At 50.2% G+C, this 22,860-nt stretch overlaps 10 protein-coding genes across 10 annotated transcripts; 2 read left to right on the forward strand and 8 right to left on the reverse strand.

The window, feature by feature from the left end:
- Nucleotides 1–82: 82 nt before the first annotated feature.
- On the reverse strand, nucleotides 83–2,625 carry N7481_001168 (uncharacterized protein; the record flags this gene model as incomplete). Its single annotated transcript, XM_057260387.1, has 4 exons — nucleotides 83–1,668; nucleotides 1,730–1,832; nucleotides 1,883–2,526; nucleotides 2,580–2,625. 4 exons carry the CDS (start codon nucleotides 2,623–2,625, stop codon nucleotides 83–85), a joined length of 2,379 nt encoding a protein of 792 aa, XP_057128219.1.
- Nucleotides 2,626–4,339: 1,714 nt separating this feature from the next.
- On the forward strand, nucleotides 4,340–5,111 carry N7481_001169 (uncharacterized protein; the record flags this gene model as incomplete). Its single annotated transcript, XM_057260388.1, has 2 exons — nucleotides 4,340–4,647; nucleotides 4,754–5,111. The coding sequence occupies 2 exons, from the start codon at nucleotides 4,340–4,342 to the stop codon at nucleotides 5,109–5,111; spliced, it is 666 nt and encodes a 221-aa protein (XP_057128220.1).
- A 275-nt stretch (nucleotides 5,112–5,386) lies between these two features.
- On the forward strand, nucleotides 5,387–5,593 carry N7481_001170 (uncharacterized protein; the record flags this gene model as incomplete). The annotated part of the gene is made up of 1 exon (XM_057260389.1): nucleotides 5,387–5,593. One exon carries the CDS (start codon nucleotides 5,387–5,389, stop codon nucleotides 5,591–5,593), a length of 207 nt encoding a protein of 68 aa, XP_057128221.1.
- A 457-nt stretch (nucleotides 5,594–6,050) lies between these two features.
- Nucleotides 6,051–7,375, reverse strand: N7481_001171 (porin; the record flags this gene model as incomplete). The annotated part of the gene is made up of 6 exons (XM_057260390.1): nucleotides 6,051–6,200; nucleotides 6,271–6,773; nucleotides 6,939–6,969; nucleotides 7,067–7,155; nucleotides 7,215–7,248; nucleotides 7,328–7,375. The coding sequence occupies 6 exons, from the start codon at nucleotides 7,373–7,375 to the stop codon at nucleotides 6,051–6,053; spliced, it is 855 nt and encodes a 284-aa protein (XP_057128222.1).
- An 867-nt stretch (nucleotides 7,376–8,242) lies between these two features.
- Nucleotides 8,243–10,567, reverse strand: N7481_001172 (asparagine synthetase B; the record flags this gene model as incomplete). Its single annotated transcript, XM_057260391.1, has 8 exons — nucleotides 8,243–8,285; nucleotides 8,357–9,723; nucleotides 9,800–9,948; nucleotides 10,024–10,059; nucleotides 10,121–10,147; nucleotides 10,244–10,269; nucleotides 10,345–10,395; nucleotides 10,542–10,567. 8 exons carry the CDS (start codon nucleotides 10,565–10,567, stop codon nucleotides 8,243–8,245), a joined length of 1,725 nt encoding a protein of 574 aa, XP_057128223.1.
- Nucleotides 10,568–10,984: 417 nt separating this feature from the next.
- Nucleotides 10,985–11,766, reverse strand: N7481_001173 (E2 SUMO-conjugating protein UBC9; the record flags this gene model as incomplete). The annotated part of the gene is made up of 3 exons (XM_057260392.1): nucleotides 10,985–11,412; nucleotides 11,474–11,634; nucleotides 11,732–11,766. The coding sequence occupies 3 exons, from the start codon at nucleotides 11,764–11,766 to the stop codon at nucleotides 10,985–10,987; spliced, it is 624 nt and encodes a 207-aa protein (XP_057128224.1).
- A 2,018-nt stretch (nucleotides 11,767–13,784) lies between these two features.
- Nucleotides 13,785–14,411, reverse strand: N7481_001174 (uncharacterized protein; the record flags this gene model as incomplete). The annotated part of the gene is made up of 1 exon (XM_057260393.1): nucleotides 13,785–14,411. One exon carries the CDS (start codon nucleotides 14,409–14,411, stop codon nucleotides 13,785–13,787), a length of 627 nt encoding a protein of 208 aa, XP_057128225.1.
- Nucleotides 14,412–16,752: 2,341 nt separating this feature from the next.
- N7481_001175 (uncharacterized protein) lies at nucleotides 16,753–18,712 on the reverse strand (the record flags this gene model as incomplete). Its single annotated transcript, XM_057260394.1, has 6 exons — nucleotides 16,753–16,851; nucleotides 16,933–17,025; nucleotides 17,224–17,669; nucleotides 17,820–17,945; nucleotides 18,008–18,469; nucleotides 18,535–18,712. 6 exons carry the CDS (start codon nucleotides 18,710–18,712, stop codon nucleotides 16,753–16,755), a joined length of 1,404 nt encoding a protein of 467 aa, XP_057128226.1.
- Nucleotides 18,713–18,927: 215 nt separating this feature from the next.
- N7481_001176 (uncharacterized protein) lies at nucleotides 18,928–19,585 on the reverse strand (the record flags this gene model as incomplete). Its single annotated transcript, XM_057260395.1, has 4 exons — nucleotides 18,928–18,952; nucleotides 19,018–19,043; nucleotides 19,123–19,402; nucleotides 19,503–19,585. 4 exons carry the CDS (start codon nucleotides 19,583–19,585, stop codon nucleotides 18,928–18,930), a joined length of 414 nt encoding a protein of 137 aa, XP_057128227.1.
- Nucleotides 19,586–20,878: 1,293 nt separating this feature from the next.
- On the reverse strand, nucleotides 20,879–22,327 carry N7481_001177 (ANP1/MMN9/VAN1 family protein; the record flags this gene model as incomplete). The annotated part of the gene is made up of 4 exons (XM_057260396.1): nucleotides 20,879–21,261; nucleotides 21,329–21,376; nucleotides 21,435–22,066; nucleotides 22,155–22,327. The coding sequence occupies 4 exons, from the start codon at nucleotides 22,325–22,327 to the stop codon at nucleotides 20,879–20,881; spliced, it is 1,236 nt and encodes a 411-aa protein (XP_057128228.1).
- Between the last annotated feature and the right edge of the window lie 533 nt (nucleotides 22,328–22,860).

A 22,860-nucleotide genomic window follows, 5' to 3' on the forward strand; every position in this document is an offset into this window, starting at 1 on the left:
ATTTATTCAAGGTCGAAAGAATATCATAGTAAGCGAAAAGAATAGCACAAATCTATTGAATTTGAAATCTCCGCATTCACGATTACAGCGGGTGCCACATCCACATATTCGTCTCCGAGTAAATACCAACTTGACGCTTCGCATCCCATCGCAAAGGAGTAGTCTGATTCTCACCCTTTAACAACAACCCATTCAATTTTCCACCTAGAAGCCAGCGGCTGCCATCTTCATCGGTGAACACATCCAAAGCCACCTTATCTCCGAATCGTTGCTGCCATTCTGCGACAGAGGCGACCACGGTGAAACTTCTGATGGCTGGCTTCACGGCCTTTGCTCCCATTCGTATATGTTTTCGAATCTCCCTGTCAAAGGGAAGTGGCTGATCAGATTTATTCGAGCTTGGCCACGTAAACCCATGGCGAAATGGGCCCTCTTGGATCCAACTAAAGTATTGTTCGAATGGAGTGTGCGGATATTGAGACTTGTGCATCGGTCGGACCGGGATGACCAACGCCTTTAGATTGTTTTGGCGAGCCAAATATTTGAAATTTTGATAGAGAATTCCAGCCAGGCGTTGGCCTCGGTAGTTATCTGCCACAACAACCAGCAGCCCTGATATAGCATTTGGTCGGTTGGGTAGCCATGCCGTCGCCTCATCCTTTTTTTGATCCCCGGTGAGAGGCAAAGTCTCGTCGGATGGGAGCTCCCCTTGTCGTGCTCGTGCTTGGAGAACTCCTCTGGTCAAAATTGTCTCCCAGCCTCCATCTGGGAGAGTCGAGGCGCATTCAGGAGTATCATGTGAATAGAGCGAGGCAGTTGGAGCCTTAGCCAGCTCTGGCCAGAAGAAAGGCGTACATACTCCGGTAGCAACCACTCTCTCGTCCGAATTTCGTACAATCATTGTTTGGTAGCGGGCCAATTCTTCGATCTCTCCGAGCTGTCGATAATACCGTTTGAAAACAGCTCCCTGGCTCCATTGTGGAAAACTAAATAGACCGTGGCTTGGGTCCGAATGTGTCGGGTGCCAGAGGTCTGGGCGTTCTGCTGCTGTTACGAGCCGATGTCCCAATGGAATCGACGCTGAATTTCCCTTGAGGGAGTTTTTTCCGGAGGAAATTGTCTCAGGAAATGTCTCGTAGTGGATGATTCCTGGGCTTTCCTCGTCAAAAGTGGCAAAGGAGCTCTGCATAGCGGATCTTTTCAGCAGAGGCTCTCGTTCTTTGGCGATATCATTTTTGCAGAATAGTTTGATTCTTTGTCCTGAAAGCCAGAATCCCACGGCAGTAGCTGCAGTCACGGCGCCAAGGACTATGGTCATGACTCCCCAACCAAATCGGTGGTCAATGAGGCCTCCGAGTACTGGTCCCAATATTAAGCCAACGCATTGAGCCATATAATGAACACTGTGTATTCTTCCAATAGCCTCATTAGTGTCACAAGTCCCTGGGCTTCTTTCCTCGAGCTCAAAGAGAGTATTTTGCATATCAGCCGTGATAGCTGGATTCACAGCATTGAGAAAAGCACCTATCAGACACAAAAGCACGAAGAAAGCCAGCTGGTGCTTTATCGTGTTGCACTGAACAAAACGCAAGCAGATAAAACATGGCGTAGCGAGCCCAAAGCCGAGAGCTGCACGTGCACTTATGCTGAAACGATCAGAAAACGACCCTGTGAACCCTTACATTAGCAAAATATCACTATGGTGAATAAGGAAATGGCTTCAAGATACCAAGCAGGGGTCCGAGAATGACAGTGGTGGTGACTGGTAAAAGTGTACAGCCAGCTCCCAGTGAGCCCCATTGAAAGCGGTCTGCCACAAAGATCGGGAGTGACTATATTACGGTCAGCAAGTTCGCAAGCAGGTAACATGGCGACAACTAACATTGAGAAGGGCAGCGATAAGAAGAAAATAAGCAAGGATGGATGTCGCTGAGATCATAACCCGTGGTTCTCGGAACAGATGCCACATGTTGAGAGCCTCACCGGAGGCGTCTGTCTTTCCGTCAGAGCCATATGCAAGGGTATCTGAATCTTCAACATCAGAGTCGTGGCCGATTTCTGGCTCATTTGGCCACTTTGCTTCAGTGAGTCTGTCTATTATTGCCGAGCATAATATAAGGTTGATGGCAAGTAGTAAAAGAACCACCCCGAATGAAGCATAGTACCCGGCATAATGGTAGACAATTCCACCACAAAGAGGTCCCAAGATGAGTCCGGTCGCTACAAAGACATGCAGATAGCCAAAGATATAACCCATTCTCTCCTTCGGGGTGGAACCAACCATGATAGAGAGCCCAGTCACAAATACCATCGACATAGAAGCACCTTGAGGAACCACGGCAAAGATGTACAAGTGCAGGGAATCGGCAAAAGTGAACAATAGTGTGGAAGTGAGAAGCAAAATTAACCCAAGTAGATAAAATCGTTGGATATTTTCTGTTTGATTAACCAAGTGACCAAAGATGGGTGCACAAATGAAGGAGGTGACTGCTCCAATGATGAGTATCACACTGATCCAATATTCACCTATCTCTAAGTCAGCTCTATGCGGGCATTTTATAGGTTGGTCCTGGACTTACGGTTTTCAATAGCAACCTCTGCTCGTGTGACGAGCGCTTCCGGCATAATTGGGATTATCTTCAGAGATATTAGAACAAGGCTCAGCGATTTCTATAGCGCAGATCCACCCACCATCCCGTAGAGAAAAACGACCTATCGAGCCGAGGCTATTTAGTTGCGTGTATCCATAGGAAAGTCGGTTTTGACATTGGACTTACTGTAAATAACGAGAGCCCGACCGTTGCTAGAATGGATCTCTGAGAAGAACCAAGTTCCAAAAGCCAGACATGTTCATCGCGCCTCCGTAGGACGTATGATATTGGAGTTGACTCCATTATGTTCTCGTTGAATTGCGATGATATAGACAAATTGAAAAGAGAAATAAAGAGGTGTAGACTGAAACACCGTCGCCCATGAAATCATGTGCGAAGTGTCCCGTGTTAGGACGGGGGAAAACCAAAAGCACCAAGGCCGGTGAGGAAAGGACAGTGAGTGGTACTAGAATAAAACGAACTCTTTTAGAGGAGAAGAACGATCGATCTGCAATTAAAAGCGTTCGTTGAAGACTCGGATAAGTCGAGGGGGATTGCCCCCTTGTGTGATGCATGAATCAATCTGCAGAAGCCCTGGAACACAAATGAGACCCGCAGCTTTCGGCGACGCCGCAAGGGCAGCTAGCCACACGACATTCCACGGTTCCCACCAATCCTAGACTCTAGCCAACATGCAAATCATTTGTACTTTGCATTCGGCGTAAACATTTTTTCTTTTGTTGTTTTTTTTTGTTCATGAGGTCTTGAAATATCGACCAACCAGACGAACTAGCTTACAAGATCAGCGCTAGTGGTCTAATAGAGTGACACAGAGTGCTTGAGGGCCAATCAAATAGGAAAATGCCCCACGGGCTACTGTTACACGGCATACACCATTGAATGCACCTTTCTATGTATCGAATTCATCCATGAGAGGGGGAGGAGCTGAAAGGTGGGGTTACTGGTTATTTCTCCGCCCGCTAACTTCGTAAATAAAAGTACAGTACACTCGATGGCGTTGAGATACGAAAGGTATCAACACGGATCGGCAGCAGATCAAGACTCGGACTTATCATGCAAAGCAACTAACTATACCTCCACTCGCCTTCTTCCACATCTCTAGTAATCCAACATTTCCACCAAGATTCCACGGCCAGATGATTGAGACATTCAGACTAAACTCCCATGTCTTGTGAACGCATTTGGCCCATGGGTTACAAATTCACGGTGAGTGTTCTAGGTAGGTGGCGTCACTGATGACAATACTAAAATGAGTGGGGTTGGAGGCCGCAGTCGGAGTACTATGTACTACTCGTAGTATTGGAGATGAGCTAGCTGTATCTACCCTAGAAACCCTAAGCCACTTCCAGTGGGAGGGTACCTTCCTGGTAGGGCCACCTTTATCTAATCTGATCATCAGCGGGCAGGTGCCCGATGGAACTACCTTCAGGTACTAGCAATGCTCCAGTTCCAGGGAGAATTTCCCTAAGTCAAAATGCCTAATCAAAATAAAGTAAAATCTAGTAAAACAAAGATATTCTCCTCTATTTCTCCTGTCAATCCCTCAAAACACAGTACTGCGTGCTCTAACAAGGGCTGCACCTCCACCCGTCCACTGGCAGGCAATCCCGCAATGACGCCACCCGACTCCGCTCCACTTTCTGCCTCTCCTCTGCCTCTCTTCTCCAACTCTCACACGACCCCCTCAAATGTGGCCAACACTCTACCCTTGTACACAATACCGGGCAATGCCACCCCTCCGCTCTTCAATATCTATATTCCACCCTGTACATAAACCGCGCCTAGCACCATCCGGCCAAACCTGCCGACACCGCCATCTCCGCACCTATCATCATCACCACCACCACAGCGCAGCTATCCGCAAACGACCCCGACCAACAGCAACAACCTCCCAATCCTCTCACCCAAACTCAATAACACACCTCATCAAATTCACCGCATCATTCACAAGTACCGCCTCGCGCCCCGCGAAAGAACAAAACCACTATGAAACCCTCGGTCTACCTGTAACAGCCACCGCAGATGAAATAAAGAAGTACGTCCATCAAGCTCTCGCTAGCATCCACATCCTCCTCACACCAAACCAATAAAGAAAGAACTTGAACCCGAACCCGCCAACTAACCCATCCACATTGTGTCAGAAAATTCTACGCCCTCTCCCTGAAACACCACCCAGACCGCAACCGCACAGACCAAACCGCCAGCCAACGCTTCGCCCGAATAAGTGCCGCCTACAACGTCCTCGGCAACACCTCGAAGCGCCAATCCTACGATCGAGACCATGGCTTCCATCACACGCAGCACGCTCACCAACACCCCACCACCCCGGCCGGGAGTCACAGTAGTCACAGCGCCCATGCACATCACTCAGGTGGGGGCAGTTATGCCGGTTCAAGACCTGCCAGCGGTCTGAGTAAACGGCGGGGAACGTTTACGGGACCGCCGCCGAGTTTCTATGCGAATGGGGGGGTATGGGCGGACTGGGCGGACGGCGAGTGAAGGGGGGTTTAAGGGTGCGTTTGGATTCGGGGATGAGCATGGGCATGGGCATGGGCATGGGGGTGCTGCTGGTGCGGGTGCGGGGTTTGGAAGTGAGTGGGCTGAATTCACGGCTGAGCATAAACGGGGGAGGGGAGGTTGATCCTGAGGATCCGTTTGATTTTATTCGGAGAAATCCGTTACGGCATTTCAATGCTAGGGCTCATTATCGGACGCAGAGGGCGGAGGATTTGAGAAGGGGGGAGAGGAGGAGGAGTGAGGTTTATCGTACTATTATGAAAGAGCGGGAGGAGGCTGCTGCTGGTACTGCTGGGTCTGGGACTGCGCCGGCCAGTGGACCTGGATCGGGGTATGGGTTTGATATTGCTAGCTTGGTTGGGTTTACGGGGATTGTGTTTGGGGTTATCTGTTTGACGGAGTATGTTTGGGGTCACGGTCCTGCTGGTGGGGGACCGAGGAAGGATTCCGATTCGAAGGAGTGAGTGTTGCACAGTGTGGAGCTATAAAGCTTGGTGAACCTTTGTGTTGCTCTGAAGATGAATATCCATGGAGGGTGATGGTCTGAGGTCGGGAACCTCAGACAGGGTGCGATCAGCTTGTACATAATGCTATGTTGTGTGATACTAGAACAGATATCAGGGTGCCATATGTTTAACAGCTACACATTGAGCTGTGATCCATGAATGCATATCTACTACCACGATCACGTCCACATGGGAACTTGAAGATTCCACCAAACAAAGGAAATTTAGATTTGATATACAAAGTGTTATCGAGTCAAGACTACCATACACTCAAGGTTATCTGCGAAAGTCCATAAACCTCCGTTCTCCTCTTACCAGTCCAATGAGATCGGGAATCGATTGAACGAAGAATTAGATATTACCCGGGAAGCAATTGCTCTCTAGGCTGGATACCATAGTGATCATGGAAGGACATTTAAGCCTCGAAGGTGAAGCTGGCGCCAACCTTGTGGGCAGCCTGGTTCAGGTTCTGGGTATCGAAAGAGGCACCGAGGCCGAGGGTCACACCGGGGCGGAGGAGGACGTTGTAGGCGAGAGCGGCAACACCACGGTCGTTGATCTTGGCCTATACAGCGGGAAGGATTGTGAGTGCTTGGGTTTCAGGGAAATGTTAAGCAGGGTAGTAAATTACGCACCTTGGCGAAGGAAGAGGGGTCCAGGCGGTACTTGCTGGCGACCTCGAGGCCGACGGCGTTGCCGGAGTTGGAGTCCCAGGAGGCCTTGGCACCGGCCTCAACCTGAGCGTTGACGCGGTGGTAGTAGGAGGCGGAGAAGAGGGACAGGTTGTTGCTGGCGGTGATGGCAGCGGAGTACTGGGGAACGCTGTAGCCGACGGCGGCGGAGTACTTGGTGATGGCGGCCTTGTTGACGTCGTAGCCACCCTCAGCACCGACGAGGAAGCCCTCGTGGCCGAGAACAGCGTCGAGGTTGGCGGTGGGGCCGTTCAGCAGGTCGAAGAAGGCACGGGCGTGCAGGTTGGGCTGCTTGAAGTGCAGGTTGAGCTTAGCACCCTTGGACTGCTTAGCGGGCTGGTACTGGGTCAGGATCTCAGCCTTGAGGCCCTTGGCGATGTTGTTGTCGAGCTCAAGCTTGGTGTCGAGAGCGTTGGCGGTGGTCCAAGCCTGGGTCAGAGTGAGACCTGGGCGAGGGCGATACATTAGCTTGATTGTGTGCGTGGCGGAATTCGAAAAAACAAAGAAGTTCACCTGGCGCGACACGAGTGAGCCGCATAAGAAGGTGAATCTCATGGGCCGAATCTCGCGCGCGCTGGGATCGGGTGGTCTGCGCCGGGAGGGTCCCTTACCAGTAGGAGCATCGACGTACTTGGCCTCGAGCTATATGGAGGACATTGGATTAGCCATTTGTTTCCGATGCGAAACCGAGGGTGGGGCTGTAGTGGGAACAGCAGAAGAGAAGAGAAACGAAACTCACCTGGCCGGCAATGGAGCCCTCGTGGGCGGACTTGCCCTTGACGGTGAAGGTGACACCGTTGGGGGCCTTGGACTTGACCTCGAGGTTGGCTAGAGCTGGTCAGTCGAATGGCTTCGTCATCGGCGACGTTATGGTAGCGGGGACAAACCGGGGCTGGCGTGGTAGAAGTCCTTGTTAAGGAGCTATCGGGAGACGGAAATTAGCTGGTGATTCCGGAGAAGCATAGACGGGGGGTGGGGGAATATAAATTAGATGACATACATCGTTGGTCGCCTTGGCGATATCGGAGAAAGCAGCGGGAGCAGACATTGTGAATTGAGATGATGGGGATAGGTCTCGAAAGGTGTGAAAGAAGGAGGAAAGCGATGGGGAGAGAAGAGAAAGGTCGACTTGGTTGGGCAGGGGGCCACTCGGGTGGACTCCAGCCACGGGACGCTCGTCGGCAGTTGATTGGCTGCTTCTACTCCCGGGTTAGCCCGTATTATGTAATCCTCATATACCCGGTAAACATCATTCAATAGTGTGATACTAGTAGTATAGTTGGTACTACAGATATCTACATAGTGACTTGAACTATATCTGGTTGACTCTAGACCTCAAATTTGGTGAAATTTGACCAGTTGAAAGTGAAACCTATTCAATATACTGATTCCCGTTGCTTCAAGCTACATTCTGTCCGAATCGGAAAGCCCTTGGGATACTGTCTATCATAAATGAGATGCACACAACAATAATGGCAATGGGCAATGAAGTAGCCCAATATATCCAAAATTGATCACTACCTGGGCCATACTGATCCGCCATGCTGAAAATTCCAGTGACATAGGACAGAGGAATGAACACCAAAGCGATGAAGCTTAAGCGCTTGACGTCTTCAGCCTGGGAAATGGATTTACGCGAGTCTATCAATTGCGCCAGTGAAAGTGTTCATGGGGTTCAAGGCCTCGATGGAGCGTGCATCCATGCTGGTTGATTTGCTACGGCCCTACGAGGAATTCTTCAAAAGAACAGGTTGGATGAACAGAATTGAAGGGCCCTCCAGGGCTGCCTTCAAGCTATGTCGGCTACTAGTACCTTCAAGTTTGAAGAAAAATGGGGTATATATATACACCTCGATTCTATGTAGAACTAATCTAAGGAAAAAAAAAGCGATTTTGTATCAAAAACAGACAATTTTTACTCGGCGCTATCGTACTTGGCGTTGTGGGTGGAGATGGCACTAGAAGTTACAAGTCAGTTTCACCGGCAATCAAAATTTCAAAATTTAAGAGACGAAGAAGGGTTACGTACCGGCCACTGGGATCAGTCTGCTTAGACCAGGTAGGGGTCCAGCGCTCAACGGTACCAGCGCAGTAAGGGGGGAAGTGCTCGTCGAACATCGTGCGGTACCAGTAAGCCTCCTTGGTATCGGGAATATCAGAGCCCCACTCAGGCTTAGGGTTCTTCATCATCTCATCAGTAACGTGGGCCTCAGCGGCGTCCTTGAGACCGTCGATCCAGCTGTAGCCGACACCGTCGGAGAACTGCTCCTTCTGGCGGTATAGGATCTTCTCGGGCAGGTAGGGCTCGACGTCGGGCTCGTCGGTGGTGTCGAAGGCACGGCGGATGATATACTTCTCAATGCGTCCCTTGGTGATCATCTTGTCGGCGGGGTCGACGCCCATGGAAGTCTCGAGGAACTCCTTGTCCAGGAAGGGGACACGAGCCTCCAGACCCCAGGCGGAGGTGGACTTGTTGGCGCGCAGGCAGTCGGCCAAGTGCAGGTTCTTCACGCGGCGGACGGTCTCCTTGTGGAACTCGTCGCGGTTGGGCGCGGCGTGGAAGTACAGGTATCCACCGAAGATTTCGTCGCTACCCTCGCCGGAGAGAACCATCTTGACGCCCATGGCCTTGATCTTACGGCTGAGCAGGTACATAGGGGTCGAGGCGCGGATGGTGGTCACGTCGTAGGTCTCCAGGTGGTAGATCACATCGGAGAGGGCGTTCAGGCCGTCCTCGACGGTGAAGGTGAAGGCGTGGTGCTTGGTGCCCAGGAATTTGGCCACTTCCATAGCGGCGGCGGTGTCGGGGGCTCCGGGCAGACCGATGGAGAAGGAGTGCAGTTGCTGGAATGTGGTGACGGTGGAAAGCTCGTTCTCGTCGTCGATACCGACAAGCTCGGCGGCGGCGGCGAGCTCGGCCTTGCTGGCCTTGCGGGAGGCCTCCTGCATGCGGAGGGTCTCACGTTGGGCAATGGAGGCGACCAGACTGGAGTCCAGACCACCGGACAGCAGGACACCGTAGGGAACCTCGGCCATCAGACGCTTGCGAACGGCCTTCTCCAGGCTGTGACGGAGCACCTTGTAGTCGACGGGGGTGGTGGGGACGTTGGTGGGATCCCACCACTTAGGCTCGAAGTAGCGAGTCAATTTGTCGGTCTTCGAATCGTAGACATGGCCGGGAGGGAAGGCAATGATGTCGTCGCAGACCGGGTGCAGAGACTTGAGCTCGGAAGCGAAGTAGACGGCGCCGGGGGTGGTGGAGGAGCGGCCGAGGTAGAAGCTGGTGATACCAATGGGGTCACGGGCAGCAACAACACGGTCCTGCTTCTTGTCCCAGAGGACCCAGGAGAACATGCCATCGAGGTGCTTGGGGGCATCAATGCCGTACTCCATGTACTGGTGGGGGAGAAGTGTGAGCCAAACCAATTTTTGATATGATGTATAACATCAAACCGTATCCATTGAGACATACCAGAGGGATGACGACTTCGCAGTCGGAGTGAGTCTTGAAGTTATACTTGGTCTTCAGGTTTTTCCGCAGGATGCGGTGGTTGTAGATCTCGCCGTTAACGGCGAGAGCGAGGGAGGAGTCATCGTTGACAAGGGGCTGGGCACCGGAGTCTGGCGAAGAGACAATCAGCAAGAAAATTCGGAGAATTGAAAGAGAGCTAAGAGCTCTTGGATAATTCTACTCACCAACACCGACGATAGACAGACGCTCGTGGGTCAGAACTGCGAGTATCGGTTAGTCCAAAATGTACCCCACGGCGATCGCCGATCTTGCTCAACTCACTTGTGTTATCGCCAATGAAGCTACCGCCTGTTATAGAGAATGATTGTTAATCTGTGATTCCTTCCTTGACCTCCAAGTGGAGGCCTATCGCATTGCGATTCCAGTTATAAACTTGTGACTCACTCCAATCGGGACCACGGTGGCGCACGCTGTGAATCGAGGGGTAGGTTAGCGATGAAGGCTCAATTGGTGGCATCAATGGGAGCTCGAAAGGAGGTACTCACGCCTTGGCCATGCGCAAAGCCGTGGGCTTAAATTTTTGCACATCGGGGTGACTGTCATGGAGTTAGTGGGATCCCACATTTCGAGCGCGTAGTGGGGGACCGGGGAAAAGGACCACCGCACCGCGGGGGTGGATTGATTGGATTGAGAAATGGGACATTGGAGGGAGGGGAATTGGAGGAGTATTGAGGGAACATACTGGTGACACGCGAAGATTCCACACATGTTGGGCGATGAGCAACGAAACAATTGACAAGAGAAGATGGATGAAAAGAAAGAATGTAAAGCCAAGGTTTTTTGGTGTTCCTCGGCGGGGGGCGATGTCGGCAGTCTTTGAGTCACCGATAAGATAAGTGGATACCATTGATTATATGGTAGTAGGTACTCTACGGTATAGGGTAGGGTAGTACGGAGTACTCGAGTACTCGAGTACTAGAGTACTATTACTAGAGTAGCAGAGTACTATTACTAGAATACTAGAGTAGTACTACTATAGTAGTGTGGAGTATCACCATTGCGCCGCGCTTCAGTGCTAAGAGAGATGCTAGAATTCATGCAGTGACCATCCCCCCCCAAATCCCAATCCAATCCCGGAATAAGAAATACCCAACCCAGAACCCAGTGTAAAAACACTCCAGTCACCTACATGGGCGGGTTCTCACGGACAACCTGACGCACCTTGCGCTCATAACCCGGACGATCCTTCTTGAACATGTTGTATGCTTCGGCCTGCGCGGGGGATTCGGGGTTGGGATCGTTGAGAAGATCCTGAATCCCGAGGAGGATCTGCTTAATCGTAATGGCAGGTCGCCAGGCCTCCTCCTCATTGAGAATGGACAAACAGACGGTGCCGGATGGGTAGACATTCGGGTGGAACAGTGGAGGAGTAAATTTGCCTGCGACAAGACAAGGTAAGGTCAGCAGCCATAGAGAGACATCCCTTCGCGGTTCAACTGCTCTGGTCTGTGCGCGATCACAGATCGACAACTCGTCGTGCTGAAGAACCCAGATCTCAATACGTACATTTTGGTGGCTTGGTCGGGTATTCTGGAAGGAAGCGCGAAGATCGCCTGCGTCAGTATGTCGGATCGTCGGAAGGAATGCGATGCGCGGATGCGCGGCGAAACTCACCGTCCGGAAAGATTACATCCAGCTTGAACACACCTCCATCCCACAGAGTGTCCTTTTTTCCAGGGACGGCGCATGACCAGAGCTTGAGATCCAGTGTGCCCTGCTCGGTGCGCTTGGGCTTGGCTACAAAGCCGAAGGGGTGGTCGCGGCGCCACTGCTTTCTATATGAACCGGGTCTATCAGCCTCTGTCGTATTCGTCTCCGCCCCCGAGTGGGTGGCTCCATTGGCATTGCGCTAGCTCTGGGGTGATCACTTACCGCTCCTCTTGGAGGCGATTCAGGCAAAGAGACATGTTGAGTGGCTGGGTGGGTCGAAAACGGGAAAAGACTGGTGCTTCACCAGAGTGAAAGCAATGAAGCTGAAAGGTCGCCGGAGGTCGGGACGATGAGTAATTTCAGATGTGGATTAATAAGTTCGAGAGAGAGGGAGGTAGGGGGGAGGTGAGTGAGGTGAAGTGAAGTGTCAAACGCATTTCTGCGTCTCTGATGGCAACACGCCGGCCCCGCGGCTTAGTAAGCGGTAACTATGAGGCTGATGGGAACATCCTGGGGAAAGAAAAAAGGGCAGATGAACACATACGAATATTTGTGTGATGGTATGTGTATCGAATTGCTCAGTTTCTCTACTGGTATCTTCCACTTATCAAACTTGAACCATTCAAAAATCACCCGTAGGACTGGCTCAATCTCCCGGCTCTCGACCCAAGCTGATCCTTGCAAATCTTATAATAGACCATTGTCAAGGACAATGTCGAGTGGCATTTCTCAAAGAATGTTCTAAAACAGTCTATTGAAATAAAGAAAGCTATCCAGTTATTTACCCCTAGTAATTCAATCAAAGACGGGCCTTCAAGCCGCACCTTTGAAGATATAAGTAGCCTGCCGTGCCCTAGGCTAGATCGCAAGTTCCTCCAAACTTGAAATACAATCACCCTTGGAACTTGAACTTGAACGTCTTTGTCAACTTGAAAACCTTCATCGCAGGTAATACACCTGGGCAAAGGTTTACCTACCTGGCAGGTGCCGGAGCTCTGGTGGGCAAACCCAGGCCCCGGTCTGCTTGGTATTCGAATACTCTCCTCAGGTCGTGGATTCGGGGCTTCAATCCTTGCTAGTACAGTATTTCCGGAACCGGTGTCACCCCCCGCACTCTTTCATTGTTCCCCAGACCCTAAATACCAAGATACTCTAGACCTAAGTAAGCAACAGATAAAGATAACAATTTTCCGATTTTTTACAAATACAGGTACTTACTGAGTTAAGTTACATACCATCTGCTTTTGTGTGTATAACATAGCAGATACGAGTATTGCTGGAACCTTCCGAAGCAATGCTAATAATTCAAACAACTCTTCGCAACGCTAGATCTTGCGAACCTGAGTAGAAAGCACAGGCCATGCCTAACGATTAAAAACTATGGCGGACCTGAGCTTAATTTGGCTTTTGGCAAAAGCAGTATTTCAAAAGCGGTTTTTTTCATGTGATATGTGACAGATTCCATTCCAAGAAATATGTCTTGGATATTCTTCGATCTTGAGATGTCTGTCATATGTCTATTTGGTACCAGAAGTTTTTGACGCCCCGAGAACGCCTTGTGCTTCTTAGCCAACAAAGATTCTGAGGAATACTTCGTGGGGGGGGGGGGACATTTTCTTCAGACAGTATTCACAAGCTCTGGACCCAGACTATTGAAGAAACTTAATGCTAGATATTTGGCTGAATTTATATTGCCTTTACAGCCCTACATTTAAATATGTCTTGTATGTTCTGACTAGAGCCAGGTTTGGGAATCTTAATTATACCCCACGCCCTGGATATTGAACAAAAACTCCTCCAATTGCTAATGATCGCAGGCACGATGCCCTCCCCGCAGGTTGATACCGAGTCCCGAAACTTATCTAGCAATTTTGTGAAGTTTGATAACAATACTTAACAGCGTAAACTGAACATTTAATAGATGTAAGGTCACTGCATTTGCACTATAGATACAGGGAAACCTGACAAAACAGGGCAAAACCTATACCGAAACACAAGTGAAAATAATCAAGCCACGCCCATACTGAATTGGAAGCCCCACAACCAGATATTCCAGAATCAGGAGTATTGCTGACAGAGGCAGATTAGTAAATAGCGAGCGTGGAATGCCGTGATGATTATGCATCCTGTTAATATTCAACCCTATATTAGCCCTGTATCTCTGATAGTATACTATACATATCAGACATTATCACTCACACTACCAAGAAGTCCTTCTACCTGTTAAATTTTAACCCTATATTAGCCCTATACCTCTGATGGTATACTGTGCGTCTCAGAGATGTTGACTCACTTGATCAACAATCATTTTAACAAGAATAACAATAGCATCAACAATCATATCAAGAAGATCACCAAGAGGACCAAGAAGAGTAGTAAGAAGATTATAAAGAGCATCAAGAAGTTCACTACCAGTAGCACTTTCAAAGCTTCGTTCAGTAATCTTCCCGGTACTTGAGCAAATCCTCATTATTAAACTCTTATCCAAAATACCCTTTATGTCGTTAAGGCGCTGATATGTCGCGCCAATCTCATGGAAACTAGCGTCGAAATCCACTTCCTGTACCTGGCTCCCTTCAAGTCTGGTGATCACTTCCTGTAACCGGCTCCGACCCATCTTTAGGTCCGGCAACTTCTTCTCGGTGTCTAGGGCAAAGGTATCGTTGACTGTGTTATGAAATTGACGTAGACAGCCGACCAAATTCGACAGTGGCAGCATCGTAGGTGTGGTGTGGGAGGTATCCACACTATGTAGATTGGCCTTTAGGTCATGGAAGCAAGAGTAGGTATCGTTCAGATCGTGACTAAGTTTGACAACTCCTTTGCAGATAGAGTTCACAGTAGCTCTCTCGGAAAGAGCGCCCACTGCGCAGGTAATTAAAATGGCGAGGTAAAACTTCATGATTTGCAGTTATGGTGGGAAAACGTCTTGCTCTGATTAGAGATTTATTGCATGAGAACATCGCTCTTCTTATAGGTAGCCCTCGTATGCGCTCAGGCATATTCAATGGAGCCACACTATTAGATCTGAATTAAAGCTAGACTGGAGTGGACCATTCAAAGTTGAGGCAAGTTAGGGGAGTTAGTACGGAGTACAGCTGAGATCAGTGGCTCTCAATGCCTCCCATTGTGTGGAGCAATTGAAATTGGGCTATTGCCGCCGATCATGGAGATCAATAAGCAGCTGAACTCTTGCCGAACGGCGTAGTCACGTAGTGGGGATATCAAACTGGTCAGGGAATCCTTAACATAAGTTGTGTGAAATATAATCTCGAGTTATTCCGAATGCTATTGGTGTAACGAACTGGTGTTGTTACCACTCGTTGATGCCTTATGCCTACGGCACCACTCTAGGCATCCACGCCATACACCTGTGTATCTAGCCTTCCATCCTAGCTTCCTTCTTATTCTCCTCAAGCTATTACTTTCGTCGAACGCTACTATTTCCTTTGCTTGCTACGCTACGTCGTATCCTGATCTCTGTGAGTGTCTGAGCTCCCCACAATTGGTGGGTCACTGGGACTATTCGATCTGGATTAAAGCTAGTCTGGAGTGGACCATTCAAAGTTGAGGCAAATTCGGAGAGTTAGTACAAGGTGCGGGTACAGCTGAGATCAGTGGCTCTCAATGCCTCTCATTGTATGGAGCAATTGAAATTGGGCTATTGCCGCCGATCATGGAGATCAATAAGCAGCTGAACTCTTGCCGATCGGCGTAGTTACGTAGTGGGGATATCAACCTACTCATGGAATCTATCACGTGAGTTGTGTGGCATATAATCTCGAGCTATTCCTAATGCTCTTGGGGGGGGGGCCACAGGTTGCAGCTTCTCGCGTTACAGGTAATAAACATCTGCCCTGCTAATACAATAGTCCGGTAATTTACGGTACATCCTGTGAACAAGATGAGGCTGACATAGCTTAGTGTATCTTGGCATTTAGGGTTCGGGAAACAATGAAAGAGTAGAGGAGGTGACACCGATTTCCGAAAATACTGTAATACCCCTCATATCATCAACAGGAACTGTTGGAGGCCCCGAGAATTCTCGAACTTCTATTATTACCTAGTTTTCTCCAGAATCAGCACTAACCATCTCGAAATGTGCAAAAACATCTACTGGCAATGCATCTTCTGCAACACAGCAATTCGCAATTCGCAACTCCAGCATCCTAGACCTTTGCCATTACGCCGGGGTAAGCGGCTTTGAATGTCTTCCACACGAGCAAGAACAGTGGCCGATCCCATTATATTCGACATGTCTTATCTGTAAGGGAAAAAGAAGACCCTACTGCCGCCGTCGCCGTCGCCGGTATCCAGCACCAGCAACTTCGCCAGCGGTTGTAGAACTTGAAGAAGGAAACTCAAACACACAAGCAGACGGATATGACTGGGATCATATGAAAGAAAGCTATATCTGGGACTGGATACCCATGCCCATAGCATCCAGTTTCGCTGCCCAGTCTATAACTGGGAGTGACGATTGGCATTTTCCAGACTGCGAGATGTATGATGATGAGTGGTCTCAAGTATCAGATAGCATGCCTGAGAGTATTATTAGTAGGGAGCCGAGGGGTTTAGAGGAGGAGGAGGATGTCTGGGTCTCGAATTTCGATTCCCTTCAAGAGTATCGACCGGCTAGTACTAACCATCGATCATTTATCCCGGTCCCGGTCCGTAGGGCTCGTGAGCTAGCTAGAGAGGGTAGCAGGGGCATGCGCTCGAATATTCCTGTCGCTAGCAGCAGTTTCCGAAGAGATCAGAGGCGAGTCTCGGCTGGCATTGATTGGGAATGTGGAAGTAGAATAGTCGGGCTCGATGATTTTGATTGGCAGCATTTTGATAGTATTACTTTCTAGCGAGTTGGACTTATTCTCGGCTCCAGCTGGAGTGGCTTAGCTCGGCAGGTCCAAGTTTTCCAATAATTACTTGCGAAAGTGAAAAATAGAACTAGCGGAATGATGCATGTCCTATACTTTTACACATAGAATATGAGGACCTGTGAAATAGACGCCGAAAATGACAGCCCCTAGCGCCAGAAACGGCTCCCTTTCCACCCGTCTAAGCTATTACTAGTAGTTGTACTGGAGGCTATGCTTTAAAGTTCTGATTGTGTTGTCTAGAATGTAGCTCTGCGGACCGTGACTCGAATGTCTCCTTGATTAGCTACACTATTTTTATTCCAATGAACGCCAAATAGGAGAGCACTGGCAGTTGTAAATCTTAAAAAACATAGCACAAGCAGATCACTCTACATAAATACCCTGCGCAAATTTCTCAGGGTCAAAGTATCGCGCGGTGATCGCGTTTCCGTTGAAGATCCGTCCTTCGAGAGCATTGACAGCCTAGAAAGGTAGGTAGATCTTGTTAGCAAAAGACTTGAACAATCCATTTGGCATGATGGATTTCCAATGCATATCACTTACCCGTAGAGCAGATAATGGGCTGGTGAATTTGACAAATACTGGTACCGGGGTGCCGACATCTCTGGCGACGTAGACACGTTCTACACTTCCATACTGTGGGTTGATTTAGTACCAAGATCCAAAAAAGGCCAAAAAGGAACTTGAAACCAACCTTCTCAGAACATTCCTCCCCAATCTCCTGCATCAACCCACCACCTTCCCCACTCAACTCCGTATCCAAATCCATCCCATCAAGCATCCCCCTCAAAATAACAACCTCACTCATAGATCCAAATTTCCCCGGATCCTCACCCCCCCTTCCTCTTCCCCCCCAATAATCGTACCCCGTCCAGAAGGCGTAACAAATCCCCCGCCCTCAGAATCAGGCCTTTTCTTCCGCTTCTCAACCTTGACTTGCAAAGGTTTCGCAATACCTGATCCATCCGCGCCCAGACCGGAACCTTTCGTCCAGCCGTACTTCGAGAGAAGGCGCTCTGCAAAGCCCTTCTGGCCTGGACGCAGGGAGCGGGGCGCGGTGCCCTCGTTGCTTGAGTTTTCAGCTTCGATTTCGTTCTCGTTCTCGGGAGCCTCTTCTGATGCGATGACTTCTTCAAGTTCCGCTTCTGAGGCTGGTATATCGGCGGGTGCGGGGGAAGTGTGTAGCGGACTGGTGCTCGGGATATAGTTGCGGAGGGAGGTTGGAAAGTATCTGTCGAGCTTGAAGGTGGGAGTGATGGAGGTGGGGGTGGAGGTGGAGGCTGGGTCTGTTGTTGTTGGCGCATGTATGCGTTCTCGCCGGTAGGGTCATTTGGAGGTGGAGGAGCAGGAGGTTCTTCTGGTGGAGGCGGGGGGGTGGAAGTGATAATTATCGGGCATAGGGGCATCATTGCTGGAAGGTTGACCCATACGCGCACGGCGTACGAAAGCATCGTCGCCAGAGGCATCGTCGGGGATTGACGCGGGTGGTGGAGGGGGAGGAGGGATATCAATGAGGTTTGGCGGTGGCGCAAAGCTGCTAGGCGGCGCAAAGTTGCCTGTAAATGTTTGTCAGTATGACAATACTCTCTGCATTGAAAAGAGAGCATGGAGTGCATACGGTTGACTGGACGTTCATAATCGCTGTCCGAGTCCATGCTCGGCGACCGCCTCATGCGATGGGCATATAGGCGATCCTTCCACTCTCGAACTTCAAGGATCTTCTCATCACTATGGCGGTATGCTTCGTAGTTGTTTGGTCGTGAGGGGTCGTAGATATCATCCCAGTTTTGCGGGATGGATCGTTCCTCGCGGTTGTTGTTGTTCTTTTTGCGCTTCTTTCGACCGCCTCGTTGCCGTTTCTCGCCCACATAATACCCGAAGTCGTCATCTTCCGTAGCAGCCCAGTCGGCAAGTGTGGTTTTTCCAGTAGGTGCAGGTGCAGGTGCAGTTATAGATGTAGCAGTAGGGGTGGGATCTTGAACGGCTGGTGGTGCAGTCGCTTTGGGGAGGGTGGGTTTAGCTTTGGGTTTCTGGTTGGCGGGTTGGGGTCGTTTTATAGTTGGTTGGAATCGAAGCGAGGCTGTGCGGCGGAGAAAGTGAGCAATGACTGCTTGTCGTGCGATGATGGAACAAACTCAAAAGTACCAGGATTGAGCTGCTGCTTCTTTGCAGCGGACTCGTCGGGTTGCGCGTCGTCGGACTGCTTGAAGACAACGGGAGCGCGGGATATGGTGCCTGGGGCGGACTCGGCGGAGGGATCAAGGAGATTGGCGTATAGAGACATCATGCCTCCACCCTTGGATGGGGCGGATTCGGGTGGCATGGTGGATGAAGGTTGGTGGTAATGAAGGAGATGGAAATGAGATGGCCGGGGGAGATGGCATCGCCGATAAGCTGTCTACCGCCCCACTCTCGTCCAATCACGAATATCACGAATACAAATACAAATACAAAGGTAGTTTACTGAGTAGTTTACCCACTAGTTTACCCAATAGTTTACCCAATTACTGCAGTGGGTCAGAAACACTGGTATTTCATTCAAGTATGCCAGATCTCATCCTCGCTATAAATGCAAAGCAATGCAATGCAAAGCACTAGCGTCCATACAGATATCCATGACGAGCTTACAACTGCTGACGCACAGCAGACTTGAACTAAACCCCATATCCCCATTAGCCAGATGAAGGGTGAAAAGAGAACTGAGAGAGAGAAATAAACGCATATACCACTTACAGGAATAATCTGCGCCTTCTCCATATCCCACACACCGGAACGGACATAAATGTCATTCTCGAGGATCTTGCGGACCTCCTCCTCGTTCTCGGCCAGTGCCAGCATCATACTACCCTTGAACGAAGGAGTCTCACCCTCGGCGGGGTGAGCATTCAGCATGGCGCCTAGATAGATCGGATTCGAGTGAGTATGATATGAGAAGTAGAGAGAGGGAGACACATACCACCAGCAACAATCGAACCCCCCCGCAACAAGAGGCTTGACACCCTCCAGATGCAATCTTCAATCGAGCAGAAACCCCGTTAGTTACCCGTACAGTGGTACTACTCGTCAAAGCACCATCGTATCTCATGGGACTGCTGCTAGTACTTGTTACTCACGGGCGAACCTCCAGACGCTTAGCCTGGGCACCGGGCTTATCCGGCAGAATGCAGAGGAATTCCTTCTTGGGTGCGGTCGACATGGTGCGTAGATGTGATTGAAGGGGGAAACGAGTAAAACGCGTAGCAGTAGAAGAAGAAGAGAGTGAGATGGAGGGGGGGGAAATCTGGCGAGGAAAAGTTGGGGGTGTCGGCAGTGGGGGGAGTGGAAGGGGAAGGGGAAAGCGGGGAGGCGTGCGAGTGGAAGCATTGCGGGGGACAAATGGATTGTGGGATCTAAGCTGCCTTTAGCTGTGGTTGTACGGGAACTGGAACTTTCCAAGGTTGGATCTGGTACTCGGATTGACCAATGGGTTGGTTGGGTGAAGGTATCAATTATTACGAGGGTTGGAATGCGTTGGATTGGATTCGGGATTCTGCCCGGGCCGCGTTTCACGGTTACTGGCGGGATGATTTGTTGTAGTTCTAATAACTATATCTATACAATGTAGTAGTTCGTGGGAGGTTCCAAGGTTTAGGATGAAAAGAAAGTTGATACTCTCTTCTCATAGCGTAGAGATTTGCGCTCTTACCACCCTTCAATCTGGAATATTCCATATTCCCCTCCTCGCTCAACTCGGGCAAATGCCGAGTCGGCGAATGGGTGAATAGGAGAACAGGAACCGAGGAACAAATTGGACAACGGGCGAGAAATTCAAATGACATGACAATAATGGTCCGGTTCTCGATCCCTGAAGGAGTTGACAAGAAAAAGAAGGGAAAAACAAGAGGACGACGGGGTACAATATCCAACCCCTTCAACAGGATGATCACTAGAACAGTACTCTCAGTACTCTCCACCCCAGAGGTCAATCTGGAGTCTGAGGAGAAGTGGAAATGAATGATGGCAAACGGCACAAATTTAGTATATCAAGGCCTCGAGAATCGGCGAACTCTATAGACCTGCAATCCTGCCAAACAGCATTTTCCCCCATAGCGCCATGGATAAACACAACAATACACACAGACACACTGTCCCCTAGAAGCACGACACAAAGAATAGTAGATTATGGAACATCATTAGGCTTCCGTCGTGAAAGCATCCATTCCCCCAAGAAGGAAGATGACAATCACAAGTGGAAAATTGAGAAGAAAAAGAAAAAGAAAAGTGGGTTGCTTCGAATACCGTGGGGGATGCCACTTGCTCGATCTCTCTAATCGTGGCAACCCCCTTATAGTCAGGCTCGAAATGAAACGGGAGGGATGAATGATGGGCGGCGGTTAGATGGGAGGGCAGTTCAAAGATCAACTTTTAGCCCTGGAGCGCGCCGGCCTTTCTTCCCGTGGGTTCGTAAGGGGATGGACGGGCGGACGAGCATACAGAGCATCAAGCCAGCTTAGTACGCCTTGCGATTGCCCAGGTTGCCCGGCTTCTCATCCGTGTCGATGTGCCACACAACGTAGTTGGGCAGTCCGATCACTTGGTAGCCGGCACGCTTAGCCATCTTGGCGAATCCCTCTGTCTCGGCCTGGTTCTCGAAGGCGTACGAGGGGAAGTTGATGCCAGATCGGTGAACGTCGGCCTTGACGAGGATGTTGACGCCACCAATGCCGTCAAGTTCGACCTCCTCGTCCTTGTTCTTGCGCCAGTCACCCATGCTGACCAGGTATGTGCGGCCGGTATCGTACTCCTTGTAACCTTCGGCGAGGACGACGTTGGGGTCGAGAGTTGTACGGAGGCGTTGGGCCTTCTCGGAGTCGATCCAGGAGTTGTAGTCAACTAATATAACAAGTTAGAAAGTGGAAATGGCGTGGGAAAAGATCATCCGGGGTGGGGGATAACATACAGCGACCCTCGACGTCACGGCCATCACGGTAGCGGTGGAACCAGATATCTGTGAAAATCTAATTAGCTTCATTTTCCCATGACCTTACTCTCGGGAAACTACTTACTCGGCACAAGAATATCCTTGTCGTGAGCCATGAAGTCTTCAAGGATCCGCTCAGGGCAGTCCGTGATATCAACATCACGCCAGTAGACCCAAGAGTGATCGGCCTTCAGGGCCGAGTAGAGGAGATAGTTGCGAGCACGGCCGATAGCCTTGCGGCGAGGGCCCTGGGCTGCAAACGAGTGTCGCTCCTCGACACTCATCTCCACATCGGCACCGAAGTCCTTCTTGACAACGGTCGCACTGCGGAAAGGAATCTTCTCATCGGTGTGGTGCTGAATGCGATCCAGTTCCGAAGCGAGGACAGCCAGGGTATCATCTTTGCAGTCACCGACGAGGAAGGCCAGATCGATCAGCTCGTGGGGGTAGGTCAGCTGGTAGAGGAGTTCGAAGTACTTGGTGAGGTAGGGGGCGGCGTCGCGGAGAGGGGTCAGGATGAGAACACGTTCACGGTTGTTGACGGCCTTGATGGAGGATTTGATGGGGTTCAGGTCGACCTCGCTGATGGAGGAACTGTTGACTTCGTAGACTTCGTGGTGGTTGAAGAGGACAGGGGTTTGGGAATGGGCGTTCCACTCAACCATCTCGTTGAGGGACATCTCCATAGGGGATTTCGAGGAGCCATAGCAGTAGAAACTAGATGCGAGAAGAGATGAGTATATTGGACGATAGACCAGGGCCAGATTTGGTCGGTCAGGGATAAGGAGGAGGGGGTTCTGCATACTTTTGCATCTCAGATGCAGATTTGCTGACACCGCGCCACAACAGGATGATGAGACCGGTGACAGCCAACGAGACGAGGAAGCGAGTCCTTGTAAGGAGGACCAAGACTGCGCGCCATGGCGGGAGACGCGACCTGGCGGATTTCCAGTTGACTCCACCCTTTGGTAGCAACATGATGGATGTGAGAGGAGGAGAGACGGAGGGTGGTCGATTTCGGGGGGGGGGGAGGAATTCTCAGGAGCCTCGACGGCGTCGGCGTCGATGCCGGGGGGTCGGTTGTCGCTGGGCACACCGAATGATAATAAACCCCTGACCGAACGAATGAGGCCTCAAAGGGAGGGTAACCGCGAAAGAGGTGGTGGAGTTGTGAACCTTGTGATGATAAGGACTTGAAGAGAGAAATAGGAAGAGGAGGTGCCAGTGGACTTTGGAGGCGGACGGGATCGCCGGAGCCGCCAAGCCTGACAGGAGGTACCAGTGCTGCAATAACAACTAGATATTTAGTATACTAGTTAACTAGTATAGATATCTAGGAGCAGTAACCAGTTATTATAATTGTAGATGTAGATTGAATTGGCCTCGCATAATACCTAGGTATCTCCTCTACTATACTCCTACACAGTGGTAGTAAAGCCCTGGCCAGACCCAAAAAGGGCCTAGAGTTATTTATAGCCGAGTACTCCTGGGTAGTATTATATAGTAGTATA

This window comes from Penicillium waksmanii (genome assembly GCF_028829765.1).
Source record: "Penicillium waksmanii strain IBT 27052 chromosome Unknown utg000001l:1.0-4852451.0:1.0-4856178.0, whole genome shotgun sequence".
In the NCBI taxonomy this organism is placed as follows: Eukaryota; Fungi; Ascomycota; class Eurotiomycetes; order Eurotiales; family Aspergillaceae; genus Penicillium; species Penicillium waksmanii.